Below are 17,762 nucleotides of genomic sequence, written 5' to 3' on the forward strand. Positions count from 1 at the left end.
GACAATCGGGCAAAGGCGATGGGAGAGATACAATGGTCTTCATCACTATAGTAGAAGCTCGGTGATGAGGAGGAAGTAGAGGAATCGTCAGACCCTTCTTCATCTTCTTCTTTCTCTTCCTCTTCTCTCTCATCTTCCTCCAGTTCATCAACATTCCTCTCTTCCAGGAAAGGGGAGAGAAAATTCAAAATTGGAGGGAAAAGGGGCAAGAGGACTATTGTGATGTTTCTTTCATTTGCCGTCAAATCTGACAGCGACTGACGGAGGGATCGATTTGATGTTGCTCGAGGACCAAACTAATGTTACGAATGACTAACTAGATGTTACGTAGGACTAACTTGATGTTCTTGGGGACCAAAGTAATGCTGATTTTATGCACGGGACCAAAGTGATGCAACTTGCATAACTCAGGGGCCAAATTGACAGTTTACTCAAGAAAAATCTGAAGACTACCATCGAGAGATGTACTGCTAGCTAGCTAGCCGAGCGTCCCAATTTTGCTTCGAAACCTAGCCAAACCATTCAGGGTATAATATTTACCTGCTTATGTTTATGAAATCTAAAGAATGAAAATATAGTTGAACAATTTATTTTAATTATTTATTTTATTGTAGCCTAGGATCACAACTCGTTCCCTGATGCGAAACAATCACAAGAATTCACTTACAATTGACATGGATAGATTGATGATAAAATGATAATTTGTGATTTTGCTGACACAAAAAAGGATAGTTCATCCTAAATTTGAGAAAACGATCAAACTTCTTGATTCATTTGATCATTTACATAGACAAGATAATTGAAGCTTTTTATATCCATAATAAGAGCAAATGTTGACACTTATACGAGAAGAATCGCTACTGCAAGCATCAACATATGAAGAGCAAATGTAAAAACCACACCAAATTCATACAAATAAACAAAATAAATTCATCTATAAACATATCTTATCAGGTTTCCTCTTCGACACGAAGGCACCGGGCAGGAGTGTGAGGGTATTTAACTCGTCCTTGGAACCTTACAGTAATGTACAACACTGATTGGTTTTCTTTGCTTGCTTGTAAAACATCTGTTGAAACAGCAAGTTCTTGCATTAGCAACTAAGTCGATAAATTTATCTTAACAAATTGGAAAAAGCAATTCCTCAAACATAGCATTGCCTTCGCGTCGAAGATAGAGGTTTGTGACTGTAGAATTCTAAAAGGTATAAAGTTAATGAGTTAATCAGAACTTTGTTAAAGAAGAAGAAGGTAAATGGGAAGCACAAAGCATCAGACTGAGGTCAAAACAGCAACTAAACCTCATCTCTCTTCCTCCACTTCATTCTTATTCCAATTTTCAAGCAATTAACTTTGAAGTGCCATTAGGAATAACCTAAGGTATATATCAACAAATACCCTTGTATTTTTCGAGAAAAACAAGGTCATGAGCGACATCCGAGAGATTCATTTGATCTTAGGGAAACCTTGTCAAACATAAGAGGCACACTTAGTGACAAAGACTACGGAATTCTCAATTTCTGAATCATCGCTCTTCTTTAAATTAGTTCAAATGTTCATGGGATTTGAGACTCGTTCAAGAGAAACATTCTCATCTGATCAGTACCCCAAGATTAAATGAACAACAAACTGTTGCAGGGGATACAAAAGAGTGATACCTGTGAGGCTGCACTGAGATCGGAACTCTTATCGACAAGACTGTCCAGTTTCTCACCACGAGCGAGCACACTATCAATGGTTTTGTGCTGCGAAAGACAACCATTCATGTGAACGAGACAGATCAAAAGAGAAGATAATATCGATGGCTGTATACTTACAAGTATAATTTTCGTTTCATCCAATTCCCTCTGAATTTTCAACAACTTGTCGGCCTCAGCAGGGTCCTGAGGATTGAAACACGGAAGAGTACATAAGACTGTAGATCCCATCATCAGTACTGGCAGCACCTCAAGAAATCCCAAAGGATAACAAAGTGGAAATTACCTGGAATTTTGTTAAAGCTTCATTCAGGTAGGGCCACGGTTGAGTATTATCTGCCTGTGCCGATCTCCATGAATCACCAAAACTCTTGTGATACTCATCTAGGATCTGAAAGAATATGAGCGTGATCTTTTAGCAGCTTCAAACAAGATATTGTGAAACCTAGGTGGAACTAATTGTTGCTTCAAACATTTAACATACAGATACAAGATTCAATCCTCTTAATACTCCAAGACCTCTAATAATATAATGTCGCTGGAGCCTAGTGTTATACCCCAGAACAAATTCATACATTTAATAAAGAAATTGCTTTAGCCATATGTTATCTTAGACTATCAAATCAGAGTCAGACAGATTGGGTAAGCACCATGGCATTACTAAATATCACAATCGCGTGATTATCTCCGTAGTGTTTCATACATAGGCCCATCAAAGCCAAAAGAAGTCCCCAAAGCCTGTGAATGTACCTGGTTCAAAAGAGAGAAAGCACTTCGAACTGGATAGTGATCATCCATGAATCCTAATGCACAGAGACCATTTCTGTTGTAAGAATGAACCTTGTATTCTGCAAAAAGAAAAAGAAGAAACTTTCAGAGCAACATATATAGCATTTTTCTGATACAACACATGCTTGTGGGATCAATAGTAGGAAGTAAAATGTTCCCTTTATAACCATATTACTATGGTGTAGAATAACATACTTTACAACAAATTCTGGCGGAATACTCTAAAATGTTTCAGAAGCACAAAACAAGAAAAGGGGAATCCACCCAAAAGTTTCTCAAAATCAATAACATATGCTAACACAAAGCAAAAGCAATCCTTAAACAACTAGAAGTAGAGACACTTCCCTTCTCATCTTAAACACGTACTTGCCGTTTTATAATGATTCTACTACAACATATAATATTAAACCCTTTATGAACCATAAACGAATGAACCCATTACCCACCTTAACATACATGCTTTAACATAAACACCTTTGTCGAGTCTTGTAATTTCATAATATTTTCAAACTTTTAAGCAATATCTAGTTCAATGCACGTGAAAATGAAGCCTTTAGGATCAAATTGAGCTCAAGGGTGAGATTTTAGGCAAAATATGAATCTTTCATGCGGAATCGAATTCATAATTCAAATAAATCGTCTGGATAATTATACAAACAGAAACAAGAAAAGCCTAATTCAGCTCCACAAAGCAAATTGCAAACAAACATAAGCCGAGCAAATTGAGCAAACCGCCGATCACGAAGCTGCTACGAGGTCAAACAGAGAAGAAAACCCTAATCAACCCGAAAAGCTGAATCGGGGACATCGAATTGAGGGGGAAGTCAAGTCGCCGACCTTCGTGCTGGACAGACTGGCGCTGGCCGGGCGGGGTCCGTTTGGCGACGGTGCGGCCGACGAAGACAATGAACTCCTTCACGCTCGATCGCTGGAAGTATCCGAAATGGCTGACATCGGAGGCGTTCGACAGGATTACCGGATCCGATCCATCGGGGTTCACCTTGAGCACCAAAAGAGCCGTAATCTTCATCTCTCTTGTCCCTCCGCTCTGAATTCTCTCTCTCTCTCTCTCTCTCCCCGCCTGTTTCTGTGAATTATTTTACAGAGAAAAATGTATGTATTCTGAAATTTGGGATCCCGGGAGAGGGAAAGAGAAGAGGGGTGGAGATCTGGTGCAGCAAGATTCGGGAAAAATTCAGTGTTCATTAAAAAAAATTCGAGAAGTGGTCCAATTAGTACAAAATGTTTTTCTTTCTTGCCAGATACAAACAATCCGTTTGATTTCAAAGTTAAAATTTTTGAATTTATAACTGTGATTTTGATTGTGAAAAATGACAAATAAAAATTAACCGTTGTGTACCCCACATGTTTTGATTGCGTAGATAATTGATTATAATGAGATTGTATGTTTTATAATATGTGGGGCCTATCTGTTTGACTTGGGAAGAGTGTGTTTTGTTATGTAGTGTGTTGAGTTAAAGTTAAAGTTAAAATTTTAAAATTTAATTTTGAAATCAAACAAGCCATAAAAGTTTTGAAAACGTAATCCATTCATGCATTCCGTCAGTTTTACATTGACACCATTAGTTTCTGTTTATGTGACAGATGACGTGTCACTTGCCCTTCGACATGACGTAAATAATATAATAATAATTTATATTCTAAATTTTTAATTAAAATAAAAAATAAATCAAATAAAAAATCAAATTCTTTTAAAAAATGTACTATTTTCTCTTATTTCTCTCATTTTAAATTTTTTTCCCAAATTTTTAATTAAAATAATAAATAAAATTCACTTTCTCTACTCTCTACTCTCTACTCTCTACTTTCTCTCTCGTCTTTCTTTCTTCCTCTGTCTCACTTCTCTCTTTTCAAATATTAAATAAAAATTTAAAAAAAAGAAAACACTGAAGATAAACAGACTAACCCATGGCACCAAATGGTTCAAATATAGCAATATCAATTAGACCCAATCTTAACATTCCATCTACATCGCTTCTAAGCTTTATCGGAATTGGCACTATTCTGGCCCCAGCCTCAGATCGAGACACACAAACCCTAAATTTTTTATAAAAAAAATATGTTCATCAACTTCAAATCGCATAGATGCGAACTCATTGAGTTCAGGTTCATCGATTTGGGGGCTCGCTACCCACCAGGTTGTGTTCTTGACCCCCTTGCGAGCCCCCCAAATCGCGCAAAGTCTCTCTCGACGAACCCATGCCTCCCGAGCTTGGGTTCGTCAATTCGGGAGCTCGCAACCCCGCGGGTTGGGTTCTCAACCCCAGCGCGAACCCACCCATGGGTCTTGCGAGCCCTGGGTAGCTTAGGTGCCTAGGCCATTGGGTGGTGAACAGGGCTCTCTGCCGGCCACTGGCCCCCTGATTGAGGTCACCAACCTGTGCAAACCAGGCTGGCGACCCTAATCGGGGTGTGGGTGCTCGAGGTTAGAGCACCCGACCCCTCCAATTTTAGGGACTTGACGGCTAGGATCCCCCAAATCGGAGGGGACGGGGCTCCTCCCCTGGCCACCGACCCCTCAATTGGGGTCACTGGCCTTGTCTAAGCAAGCTCGTGACCCCAATCGGTGGCCGGTGTAGGGAGCCCTCGGCCTAGCTAGCCTTTTCCCCTTTTTAAATCTTTTACTTAGTTTTATATATACATTATTTTATTTTATGTAATAATTTAGTCCCTTAAGTTTTATTATGTGCGAAAGTACCCCTAAAAAGGTTACCACATCATAATTATGTCCAATTCTTGACGGAATACTAATGTCACCCTAAAAATTATGTGCTTTCTTGTGAAATTATTTTATTTTGTACTGCAGTGTGATTTCCAAAAAAATTATGTGTTGTGTGGTGTTATTTTTCCTTTAATATATTATTTTCATGTATATGAAAAGAGAGATGTAAGGAGAGAGAGAAAAGAGAGAGAAAGAGAGGAGAGAGATACGAGAAGGAGAGAGATTGAAAGAGAAAGAGAGGAGATAGATGGAGAGATAGGATAGAGTTTTTTTAATTTGATCTTTAATTTATTTATTTTAATTCAAAATTTTTGGAAATAAATATTTTATTATTTTTTTGTGCCATTTTGGATGGCAAGTGAGCCGTCATCTGCCATGTAGGTAAGAACCAATGGCATCAACGTAAATTTGACAAAATGTATTAATAACTTACGGTTTTCAAACTTTTTGTACCTCTGTTGAGAAAAAAAAACATTTTGTACCAATCGGACCACTTTATGAAACATTTTGTATGAACTGTGAATTTTTCCCAAGCAAGATCTACGTGAGATCATCAGGTGGTTGATTACGTGGAACTACTTTGGGCGCCACGTCACTTGAAAAGGAAGGGTCTAAAAGAGAGTTGGTATATCGATCCAAGTTGTCGTGCCGTGTTGTGTCCTGCCAAGCACCAAATGTTATCAAGCAAGTGTCATCCTAGCACATCTCGTCAATTGTGACAAAGAACAAGGAGCACTAACGGTCAGTACGTCCAATGACAGTTCAATTGCGTTACTTTTCAGTGAATGAAACAGTCCATTTAAGACTTAAGTGGATCACTAACGTCATAACAAAATGCAGAGCAGGCAAGGAGGAAGAGGATGAGGGGAAGGCGAAGATAAAGAGAGCAAAGGCGCGAGCGACGATTGAGGAGGAGGAGGACACATCCGCCGGCGAGGTTGTCAGAGGCCAAGGGAGGGCAGAGCACTATAATTCAAGTACTGGACTCCATGAAGGAGAAGAGAATGTCGATTCGATAATGAATGAGTATCCTAGAAAGCAAATTGCAAACAAACATAATACTCATTCTCCATGCGTGGTCACGGAAGCTTAACGGTGGATCATTTTGACAGACGGAATAGAACTTCATGTATCAAATGAAAGGCAAAAAATTTTCATGTATCAAATTGAAGGTTTGGGCAAACCTCGTGTACCAAATCGACAATTTTCTCTAAAAGAAATGGAAAGCTAAATAAAAATATTCAAAAATTTCACTAACGAGAATCGAATTTGAAACTTCTTAGTTCTTAAACGTGGGTTGCTCCGATGCACTTCTCCCATCACTTTGTCTAGCCCTTTGCAGTCATATATCAACTACATTAGATTAGACGCACTTAAACAACTGTGTGGTTTAATCCTATGCCGGCTCTCTTGTCTTGTCTCAAAATATGGACCAGACTGTTGTTGGACAACAGTCGGCTTTCTCATCTACAAGTTTTCTAGTTTCAGCAGCAAAAAAAACTTTCCTTTTTATCTCGAAATTCTGTTGATTATGTCAAACGTTCCTTCTCCTCCACAAGATTAAGTTATTGCTGCAAATTACTTATCAAAAAAAAAAAGTTATTGCTGCAAATGATTGAATGTGACATGAATTGATGTCTTCTCTCTCTTCCCTCCCTATCTGAAATTACTTGCAGGAAATTCTAAATCGCCGCCCTTAGCCGGTGCATCAGGCGCCACTGATCACAAATTCGGAAAGCCGAGCCTTTCCTCTTTCTCCTGGTGGGCTTGCTTTCCCAGGCAGCGAAAACTCGGCGAGCCTTCTGACCAGCGCGTTAGCGGCGGCAGCAGCCCTCCAACTAGCGGCGATGGCAGCTCTATGACCACCCTCTTATTCAATCCTCCTCCCCACCCCCGGTGGCGGATTCTCATCTTCAATAACTCCGCCCCTCCTCAGCAGCAGCATTATCACCCACCTCAAATAGGGTCATGTTTCCTGTCGGTCTCGTCTTCCTCGCGCCTGCTCAAATCAAATTTATGTGGCTTGCCTTTTTGTTGTTGATTTGAATAGGTTCGGTTCCTTGTTGACAGTCTTTGGTTTGAACCGATTGAGGAAACGCTAACTGCTTAGTTGCTCTAGTTGAGGTTTGACCGTTTTGGGATTGGGCCGTTTTAAGGTTATGTTGATTAAGATCGGATTGGCGGTCACTGATTTGAACCAATCTAGGTGTTCTAGCTGCTTAGCTACTCTAACTCCTTAGGTTTGATTGTCTAGAAATTGTGATCTGTTGTGAGATCTTGCGCTAGGAGACCGATCCAAGACATTTTGTATGTTCCACTTTTTACGTGAAAGTGGAATTTCGCCATGGATTATGGACAATGTTGAGTATCCCCCTCCCAATGTATATTGGCGTCCATGGTGAAATACTAAAGACGGGTCATGATCAGGATTTACAGTTTCAAGATGACAATCTTCAATTGTATTTGTGTTTATTTTGATGTGATTTTTCACAATATTTTCTTCTGTAGATTGCCCGATGGATAAACTGTTGCATCTCGCTCTTGTAATATTGGGTTGTGCATCTTCTCTTGCATCCATTTTTTCAGTGGATATATGAAGGATTGTCATGACTCCAATAGGAAAAAAAAAAGTGCTTCTAAAGAGGGACAATAATGTCTCATGGTGACACACTAATCCTATCCATAAGATATTTTAACATGAAATCTTGACAAATCATAATTTACATATTTTACCCCTCAAATTGTAGTCCTTCAACTATTCATTCCGCGATTTTTGGCCACAGGCCACAATATTTTATACTATTCCCTCACTCATCCGACACGTGGCCCAATCAAATGGTCACACGTGTCCACATGCGGGGCAACATGTAATCGGGTACGAGTGTAACCTGACCTTAATTAATCGTACTAAAACCGAACCAATATATCGGTTTTTTACAACTCCGGTTTGGTATTATTTATTAATTCAGTTTGTTCGATTTTCTATTGATTCATTCTATCGTTTTCTTAACCAGTTTTTTTCAAGTTTTTCATCCTTTCATTCTACATTTTCAATTCTAATCACCATGTTTGACCATCATTTAGCAATTAATACAAAGGTTTCTGCCTTTTCATCATCAAATTGCTACGATAAACAATTGGGGTTCTAATTTCAGCTAGAATTGAAAATTTAACTCTCTCATCAATTTCGTGATACATTCAATACGAAAAGAGCCCCCTGTCGAACGTCTTGCAGTTGCGGTGGGAAACTGTTTTGGATTACGATGTCGACATGTTTTGCTTTACTTCGTCAAATCACGCCCTGGCTCAAGGCTTCCCGTAGTATTCTTGAAGAGTTCGCCGAAGGCCGGCCTATGTTGATCTTTTTGATTTGTTTTCCCAGTCTCCGATCAATTTTTCTTTTTGATAACAATAATTTCCTTATTTTATTCTCTAATATTAAGAGATATTTTGCAATATTTTTTCTGGTGAGTTGATACTTTCCAAGGATATTTCGTTTGTTAATTGAGTTACTTTTTCTTTTTTAAACTATTTTGTATTATTGGTTCAAGTTAATTGTCATGTCTGCGATAACTCATTTGCACTATAAATAGTCTTAGGAATATGAATTTTTTTAGAAGGTAAAACAAAAGTATTAGTGTCGGAGACCCTAATAAAAAACTAATAAGTTTGCATATTTATATATTGGCCTAGGCCAATTCCTTAGTCCGCTTAAGCAAATCTAATTAAAGAGATAACAATAAGTAATTGTTGAAGACTTCAAGCAAGACTGGTTTTGGTTTACTGAATGACTTGCCAGGGCTGGCGTTTATATTCTATTCCTATTTATAGTTTCAGTTGTTGATGAATTAGCAATGATGACAACCATTATAGAAACAAATATTTGGAATAAAACTAACTTTTATTTTGTTTGTTTATATTGACTCAAGCTAATTGTACTGTCTGTCAGAACTCATTTGTGCTATAAATAGTATTAAGATTATAAATTTCTTTAGGAGGGAAAACAATAGCTTCAGAAAAAAAGGACCCTGATGAAAAACTAATAAGTTCGTATATTTATATATTGGCCTTGGCCAATTCTATAATCTGCTTAGGTAAAATTAACTAAAGAGATAACATCGATTAATTTTAAAATGGTGGTTACAGGAATTGTGCTTTTTAGATTTTTTTACCTTTTCTTCCTAAAATTATTTTGCCTTTTTAATTTCATAATTTTAGGGATAGTCCCCCATAAAAACTAGCATTTCATATTTTAAGGAAGTTAAAATAGGGAATATATTTTTTTCCCATATTTTTTTTGTGGACAACTGAAAAAAAAAGGCAGTTGTTTGCTCACCGGAAGCCACAATTGACAATCGCATTCATCATCATTAAATTATGTTGACCTTATTGCAACAATCTCGTTTCCTCTCCACAATCTTTGTTGTCGTTTAATAAATTCACGTCCCGCCATGCTGTGTTCGTCCAATTTCGATTTTCGCCCAATTGCACGACAAGACAATTGCTAATGGCCGTTGTTAGCACGTAGGAGCATGGCTGAACCTAAACCATTCATAAGAGGACCAAATTCATTCATTTGATTCACTTGATTATATATTGTTTCATTCGGTTGTAATTCTCCAATGAAAACCTAAGTCTGTCTTTCTTTTCTCCAGTAATGATGAAAGCCATGGCCAATGATGGTGTTTTAAAAGAACAACTAAATTTTTAAACTGAGTGTACAATTAAATCAGACCGATTTAATTATGAACCGCCTTGTACTAAACGGATTTTCTTGAAAAACCGTTCGTTTCAATAGAGTCGAGTCAAGTTTGTCCTGATACAGGTAGGAGCGGTTAGAGAGTCGGGTATTAATTTTAACACGTGTCAGCCTCTAGTTGCGAGACATTATCAATCCAACACATTTGATTGTTTTGAAATGTGACCTAATGACATTGTAACAATATTAAAAAATGTGTGGGTTAAAATGTAAGTTTTGATACTTATAGGATGAAAAAAGTATGTGTCCCATCATGGGACATTATTTAGTATCTTATACTAAAATTTCAAAAAACAAAAATTAAGTTATTGCTAAAACAAATTCTCAATAAGTTTGCGTAATAACCCTATGGAGTCACATAACCGAGAAAATTTTAATTGATCTTACCTCAAATAACGTGGTGAGGAAAAACCAATAAGAATTCTTTAATGAAAAATAATTATGTCAATTATCCAAGTGATTAGTACTAAATCCCTAGTTTCATGTAATTTGATTGGTGTTTCCTCACGCCACGTAATGTGATAGGATCACCCAATAACTTCTCCACCTAACTACCCCACCTTGTTGTTCCGAGAAATAAATCCTCTCTAAACCGATTGAACTTCCTTAAATAAAACATATAAAATATATTATGCATGACTATCGTAGTCATCATTCTTCTCGCTGATCACCTATGACATAATTTTCAGTTTGGTATTAAATCTAATCAATATGCAAATTAACATATTGTATCATCCAAAATAAAAAGAAGTTAATGTGTTGATCAATAAGCTGCACAGAGGATTGCATCCAATTGACTGCGGCTTCGATTGAAGTCACATGCTGTAAACTTGTTCATGTCTTTGATCCGTATGTCTAAGGTACTCTCCCGGGTGTGTATCTTAACAATCGCTAGTTAGAGATCCGCTTAATAGAACCAATAACTCCAATTGTCAATTCACCTGCTCATCTGCCTATTTAATTCTAGATTTCTATACCATACACCGCCCTGTACGAATTGATTTTTCATAAGCAGCTCCTGTAATCGCGACTCGCATCCTTGTTTACTCCAAAGTCTAATACCGTTAGTTTTCAAGTCATTTCATCTTTGTGATTAAAAATTATCTTTCAGAAAACATTGATTTTCTATATCGATTACAACTTATTCCTAATCAACAATTATAAGATATACGCAAAATTAATTTTCGTTATTATAACAATGACGATGAAATGCTTGAAGATGATATCTGGCTAACAACAATGCATTTGACTCTGGTAAAGAAGAACAAATTATCAAGACTCGGGCATTGACTTGTCCTTAATGTTTGGGCCCTACAAAAATTGACTTGTCCTCAAAATCTTGCAAACTACTTAAAATAATAATGAGACAAGAACTGATTTTATATCTCCATTGTAAAAGTAAAACTCAGTCTCTAAATGAGTTGGATATGCACGGTTGATATAATGATTGTACTGTAAGTAATTTTCAGCTTCGTATCAGATCTAACCAATATCCAAATTGCATCCAATCGACCGTGTGACTTCGAAAGGAATCGCATGCAGTGAACTTGTTCATGCCTTTTATCCGTATGCCTAAGGTACTCTTCGGATGCATATATATCTTAAAAATCACTAGTCCGGGATCTGCTCAGTAGAACCGAAACTCGCGCTGACAACCCGCCTACTTTCTTACGGATATGGTATGACAAACAACGTTTATCTAAATCTATTTCACCTCCTCTGCATGCCTATTTCATTAATTCTTACCGTATGGTCCCATGCCCCATCTCCTCTCTCGCTTTCCACCACCACCGACCTCGATCAACATTTCTCGGTAGCTGACTGCACTTGTTATATTCCTAGACATGATGATGAGACCACCATACTCATTTTCATGCCGCACGCATCATAGAAAGCTCTATACATCGAATTCGTTATATCTTTACCCTGTGGATGACTGTCTTCTCGAATGCCAAGTTTATATACATTCTGTCAAGTATCCCTACTTCTTTATTGCAAAGAGAAACATATACATTTATTGATTTTAGAATGTGAATGGTTCAGTGTTCAGTGCATCCTGATTTCCCTTTTTGAGAAATGAGTGGTCAATATCTCGTCATCTTCACCAATTTTTTCGCTTTCTCAGTCTATTCTCCTCTTGAAGACCATCGATCGTACTTTATATTCTTCGTCGAATTATTCTAGTTAGGACTTCCACATCTTATGCTTTCATATATAGCGGCGTTCTTGCCTCCTCAGTTGGGATGGTTTGTGCATCCGGATATTCCAACCTTTCACCTTCCTCTGGTCCGTACGTCAGCTGTGCAGATGATGGGAATGGTCTTCTGCATATATTGGCATGCAAGATATCCAGATTAAAGAGGCGTCTGATTCTAATCTCACGTACCGACAAGGAAAGTCGGCATTCCGCTCAGCTGCATAAAATGCTTCAGGATCTCTGTATGATCCGTATTTTTTTTTTTTCCTTCCTGCTGCTTTCCATTGCTGACGTGCATTTTTCATTTTCAGCAGAGCAGTGGCACATTGCTCGATTTCGAGAAGCAAGGTCTCGAAGGAAGCAATTACTTAATTTGAAGAGAACTGTTCCCTTTGTCCGCAGTTCAGGTTAAATTCCATTGTGCCATCTCTATCGACTACGAGTCTGCAAATATTTTGTCTTCATTTGGTTGGATGCTGATACTCCATTCACTTCAAATTTGCACAGATCGAGTCTGCAAACCAGAAAGCATCAAATTCATCCGTTTCGTTTGCCCATTGGCACCAGACTGATTAGAAGCCTCAGCTAATCATAAACCATTGAAAATGGTCCCGGAGACAGAAATTGAACAGTGATACTTTCCGTGTAGTTGTTCATTGCAAGAGCAAAATTCCCTGCTCTTGCAAGACTCAGGAAAAACAACTCCCTTTCCATTTTCCATATCGGAAAGTACGTATATTCTAATTTCTTTATTCAAATTACTCTTAAAAAATACATGACGATTGGCACCACATGACGTAGACATTGCTTATGCTCATTGCGCTTTGATTTAAGGGGAACAATTGATTAGAAGGTTGAAGGCATCTTCGGAAATAGTATAGGGAGCAATTTGTGAAATGCCGATAGTAGTGGGGAAGTTTCACGATTAACCCATCGGAAATTTGAAAAACGGTTGAGCCGTTACTAGGAGCTGCCAAACATGTCCCTCCTACAAAAAGCAAAAAATAAAACCAAGTTAAAAAAAAAAAAAAACAACAACAACAACTTTAGAAATTAAAAAAAGAAAGAAAGAAGGCAAAAAAAATTAATTAACTAAAAAAGTTTCCAAGAAGGGTAAATAAATCCTGGCCAACTATTAATTGCGAGAAATGTGCGGGAGTTATTAGAAAACCCGTCTTGGGTGAGTAAATTCTGGTAATCAATCATTTGCCTAATTTCTCTTTCCTTCCATCCTCTTTTCCCTATCAACATTCACATTCATTCCCTTGAAGAGTTTCAATTCCCCTTCTGAAACTCAACAGGGAATGTTCTCCTTCCTCTTCTTCTAGCCCCCCATTTATTTCAGGTAAGTTTATCAAGCCCGTTGTCTTGTTAACGTTCTCGAACGAATGGTACTTCGTTTTCTTATCGACATTCATCCCGGTTGAGCCACTCAACCCGTGAGACCACTCCGGTTGCTCTGTGCAAAGAATGCTTCGAAATGCATAGATTTATGCGTGATGTCGTATTCGTAGATAGTTCTTTTTTTCCTTTTAAAGATTTTTATCCTTTTTCTTTTTACCTGGAGGTAACTTATGTTTTTTTCTCCTGATGATCATACGTCTTAGTTTCTCCTTAACTTTCTCGAACATATGTTACTTGCACATTTCGTTTTCATACCGATAGACAGTCCGGTCGAATTGCTCGACCTGTGAGAGCCCTTTTGTTTGCTCTGCGCAATGAACACGGCATAAATTATGCTCAATGTCATATGACAATTGAATATAATTAGAAAACATGTGAATAAATGTAAAAGAAGTTGTATGTTGTGGAATAATTTTTCCCAGAATTTTTCCTTTTTTTTTTTCCTAATGGAAAAAGAAAACTGATGATTTAATTTTTTTTCCTTTTTTCCTGTCAGGTAATTAGGAGAAGATGATTACGTATTTGTTTCTAATTTCCCTGATTGTCCAATCAACTTTAGCACAGAATGCCCATGCAAATGCCAATCCGGCGCCTCCCGCCGTTGAATGGCCGACTTTGAGTGGTAATTTTTGCTTTATTTATTTCAGATTTATGTTTTAAATTTTTAATATTTATGATTAATTGATGGATCTTCCTTTACACTGAAGGGGCGCAGCCAGTCGTGGTAGCCCGGGGCGGGTTTTCCGGGATCTTCCCGGACTCGAGCGAGTTTGCAGTTGACATGGCAATGACCACAAGCATGGGTGAAATCATCATGTACTGTGACCTGCAGCTCACGAAGGATGGCATGGGGATCTGTCAGCCCGAAGTAACCCTCGACGACACCACCAACATAGCAATGGTCTTCCCATCGAACAAGAAGACGTATATTGTTAATGGGAAACCAGTGCAAGGGTGGTTCGCCGTGGATTATACATTCGATCAGCTTTACAACAATGTCACGTGTAAGCTTTTCACCTCAATCGATCACGCTCGACTTCTTTGTTTAATGTAGAAACTCTAATCGGATTTTGCATGCTGTTTTCCAATGTTGCAGTGGCTCAAAATATACTGTCTCGGCCGAGTCTGTTTGACGGCATGATGCCAATACAGGCTGTGGATGACATCCTCGGGCGCAAGTCTGTCAAGGTCCTGTGGATGAACGTTCAGGTAACACTACATCTCTCCCCACACCTCATCTTCGCGATTCTGCCTGTCTGTCACGAGGCACCTCACTTAAGAACTTGCTTCTAGATTCTAGAATAGAATGCTTGTTATAGAATTGCGATTAGATTAAAATGAATGATTTCTCAATAGAAAAAATGACGAATCAAAAATTTTTGTGGAATTATGGTATGAAAGACGAAAAGATCTTTCGGGTCTTTCTTGGCAAAGCACAAAAGCCGATTTTCCGGTACTAGAATGTTTTCCTCCCCTCGGGTAACTTTATTTTACTTGTCTTGCAGCATGATATGTTCTACAACCAGCAAAAGCATAGCCCAGTATCTTACATCCAAAAGGTCTTAAGATTCTATCCGTTAGGCTACATCTCTTCCCCGGAAATTGGCTTCTTGAAGGCAATGCAAGGGAAGGTAAACAAGGTCAGGACGAAGCTCATCCTCCGGCTCCTCGGCACCAACGATGTTGAGCCCACAACCAATCAGACATACGGCTCAATCCTCAAGGACCTCCAGGCGGTCAAGGCCTATGCGACCGGGATCCTGGTCCCCAAGGACTACATCTGGCCTGTCACTGTAGATAAGTACCTCGGAGCCCCAACTACTCTTGTAGCGGATGCCCACAAGCTTGGCCTGGAAGTCTATGCCTCTGGGTTTGCCAACGATTTCCCAGCATGCTACAACTACAGCTACGACCCAACCTCTGAGTATCTCCAATTCATTGACTCCCAGTTCGCAGTCGACGGGTTCCTCACAGACTTCCCACCCACCGCAGCACAATCCATCAGTGAGTACATCCTCTGAGAAGTTATTAGCCTGCTTGAGCTCTACTAATAAGATTGCAGGGAAAGAACATCGCTAATCGATTCCCCTTTACCTGCAGTGTGTTTTGCCCACAGCAACAGCAACGCAACCAAACCCAGCACAGGTAAGACAATATTTTTGATCCAATTTGGTACACAAGCACCGTAACACTTTCAACCCGTAAGCTTCATTGATCTTGTAAAAACTTTTGCTATGTACCAGCAAAAGTTCTTGTCATAAGTCACAATGGGGCAAGCGGAGTTTACCCCGGGAGCACGGACTTGGCATACCAGCAGGCAGTAAATGATGGTGCTGATATGATCGACTGTACAGTTCAAATGTCCTCGGATGGTATCGCCTTCTGCTTGGGTTCAGCTGACATTTCCCCCTATACAACCGCCATGCCAACCTTCATGTCCAAATCCACCACCATCCCAGAAATTCAACCGGCCAGCGGAGTCTTCTCGTTCGACCTATCATGGACCGAGATCCAGACCCTCAAGCGTGAGTGTTTCTCTGACATTATCTCCTAGAAAACGTTATGCCCTTCAAGCACGGTTACATTCTGATCACAAGCAAATTTAAAATAATGTTGAGTTTTAGGAGGAAATAAAGATGTTAACGTTTAAAATTTTGAACGGATTGACAACCTGTACTGAAGTGGATGAGTTCGGTTATTTCAGCTCAAATTGAGAGCCCATTTGGAGGTGACACCGGGTACCCAAGAGATCCCCAGAACAAGAACAAGGGCAAGTTCGTCACTTTGAACGACTTTCTCGAATTGGCCAAAACAAAGGCGGTTTCCGGGATTCTGATCAACATAGAGGCAATCAATTACTCACCTTTCTCTTTATCTGAAAATACTTGAATACTTACCTCGACGCCTTCAGTCGGAAATGAATAAACAGCATGGACTTTCGAAAATGTTGCAGTTGGTTTTATGAGTTCTCAGCATAATAATTGTTCTCTTTTCTATTCCCTCAGAATGCTGCTTACCTAGCATCGAAGAAAGGCCTTGACATAGTTGGGTCAGTCTCCCAGGCCCTCACCAACGCCACGTTCGACAAGCAGGCAACCCAGCAAGTCTTCATTGAGTCCGATGACACCTCGGTGCTCACCCAATTCAAGAACGTGACAACCTACCGAAGGCTGCTGACGATCAAGGAGAAGATCAGTGACGCACCCCCGGCTTCAGTGGATGAGGTCAAGAAGTATGCAGACGGGGTCGTGGTCACGAGGTCATCCCTCATCCCTACCTCTAACAGCTTCCTCATGGGCAACACAAGTGTCATCAAGGAGATGCATGCTGCCAACCTCTCGGTATACGTCTCTGTTTTGAGGAACGAGTACCTTAGCCTCGCTTTCGATTACTACGCGGACCCCACCTTTGAGCTGGCAACTTACATAGTCGGGCTAGAAGTCGATGGCGTTATAACAGATTTCCCAGCAACAGCCACCAGATACACGAGTAAGCCAACAACTCTTGATCATAATCCCAGTAGACAGTTTCTTTAAAACAGATCAGATTCATTGATTGGGTCATCCACATATGAACCACAAGCTTCTTCATACTCGCAAATCATAACATTCTGCTATATTTACTGCGGCAGAGAGCCGATGTTTCGACATAAATGGTGATCAGGCAATCCTGCCAGTCCAGCCCGGTTCTCTGGTTAGCTTAGTTGAGGGAGCAGGACCACCAGCAGAAGCCCCAGCCCCAGCACTTGAAGCCAAGAACGTGGTTGACCCACCACTTCCTCCGGTGGTGGCCAAGACATCCACTCCCAGTCCTGCCACCTCACCTAGCTCTACAAAGTCAGGCAGCTCGGCAATTTCGGCCCATTTGGGATATTCTCTGATGGCTCTTGGGTTGCTTAGACTACTATTCTCCATGGGACATTAAATGGGAAGAAGTAAAAGATATCAAGTAGAGCTGCAAACTTACTCATTCACCGCTTCTTTTAATTTTAGCTTTTTCGCGTCAATGTAACTGAGATTGTAACGTATAGCAAATCAAATGTGACTGACTCATGCTAGAGAATGATTGTATCAAGTGGAATTTTTATAAATATTTTTTGCGTGCACTAGTGAAAATGAAAATATTAGCCGCAGTTCGGTCTTAATAACGAGCATCGCTGCGGAGCTCAAGTAAG

At 39.4% G+C, this 17,762-nt stretch overlaps 2 protein-coding genes and 1 long non-coding RNA gene across 4 annotated transcripts; 1 reads left to right on the plus strand and 2 right to left on the minus strand.

The window, feature by feature from the left end:
- Positions 1 to 743: 743 nt before the first annotated feature.
- LOC116193468 (VAMP-like protein YKT61) lies at positions 744 to 3,696 on the minus strand. 2 transcript variants are annotated; one of them, XM_031522176.1, is made up of 6 exons: positions 3,323 to 3,694; positions 2,447 to 2,544; positions 1,983 to 2,087; positions 1,817 to 1,882; positions 1,658 to 1,744; positions 744 to 1,069 (listed from the first exon to the last, which is right to left on the minus strand). In XM_031522176.1, exons 1-6 carry the CDS (start codon positions 3,513 to 3,515, stop codon positions 1,019 to 1,021), a joined length of 600 nt encoding a protein of 199 aa, XP_031378036.1. In that variant the 5' UTR covers positions 3,516 to 3,694; the 3' UTR covers positions 744 to 1,018. The 2 variants fall into 2 exon arrangements, with proteins under 2 accessions (XP_031378036.1, XP_031378035.1); XM_031522175.1 differs by having other exon boundaries at positions 1,658 to 1,882; positions 3,323 to 3,696.
- Positions 3,697 to 13,382: 9,686 nt separating this feature from the next.
- On the plus strand, positions 13,383 to 17,650 carry LOC116196976 (glycerophosphodiester phosphodiesterase GDPDL6). Its single transcript, XM_031526951.1, has 10 exons — positions 13,383 to 13,529; positions 14,085 to 14,210; positions 14,296 to 14,592; positions 14,685 to 14,797; positions 15,094 to 15,592; positions 15,689 to 15,733; positions 15,832 to 16,113; positions 16,293 to 16,435; positions 16,594 to 17,077; positions 17,220 to 17,650. The coding sequence occupies exons 2-10, from the start codon at positions 14,099 to 14,101 to the stop codon at positions 17,510 to 17,512; spliced, it is 2,268 nt and encodes a 755-aa protein (XP_031382811.1). The 5' UTR covers positions 13,383 to 13,529; positions 14,085 to 14,098; the 3' UTR covers positions 17,513 to 17,650.
- LOC116196978 lies at positions 14,984 to 16,737 on the minus strand. The gene is made up of 2 exons (XR_004154960.1): positions 16,606 to 16,737; positions 14,984 to 16,420 (listed from the first exon to the last, which is right to left on the minus strand). It is a non-coding gene; the product is annotated as an uncharacterized LOC116196978 (long non-coding RNA).
- Positions 17,651 to 17,762: the final 112 nt, after the last annotated feature.

The sequence above is a fragment of the Punica granatum genome, chromosome 2 (genome assembly GCF_007655135.1).
Source record: "Punica granatum isolate Tunisia-2019 chromosome 2, ASM765513v2, whole genome shotgun sequence".
NCBI lineage: Eukaryota > Viridiplantae > Streptophyta > Magnoliopsida > Myrtales > Lythraceae > Punica > Punica granatum.

Excerpts from the sequence above, each read along its gene's own strand:
- LOC116193468 (XM_031522175.1), bottom strand. The coding sequence starts at position 3,515 with ATGAAGATTACGGCTCTTTTGGTGCTCAAGGTGAACCCCGATGGATCG. Across the intron at positions 2,088-2,446 it reads CTTTCTCTCTTTTGAACCAG|ATCCTAGATGAGTATCACAA; the intron begins GTACATTCACAG and ends ATATTCTTTCAG. Across the intron at positions 1,070-1,657 it reads ATCTCAGTGCAGCCTCACAG|ATGTTTTACAAGCAAGCAAA; the intron begins GTATCACTCTTT and ends CTGTTTCAACAG.
- LOC116196976 (XM_031526951.1), top strand. The coding sequence starts at position 14,099 with ATGATTACGTATTTGTTTCTAATTTCCCTGATTGTCCAATCAACTTTA. Across the intron at positions 14,211-14,295 it reads TGAATGGCCGACTTTGAGTG|GGGCGCAGCCAGTCGTGGTA; the intron begins GTAATTTTTGCT and ends TTTACACTGAAG. Across the intron at positions 15,593-15,688 it reads CACCGCAGCACAATCCATCA|TGTGTTTTGCCCACAGCAAC; the intron begins GTGAGTACATCC and ends CTTTACCTGCAG.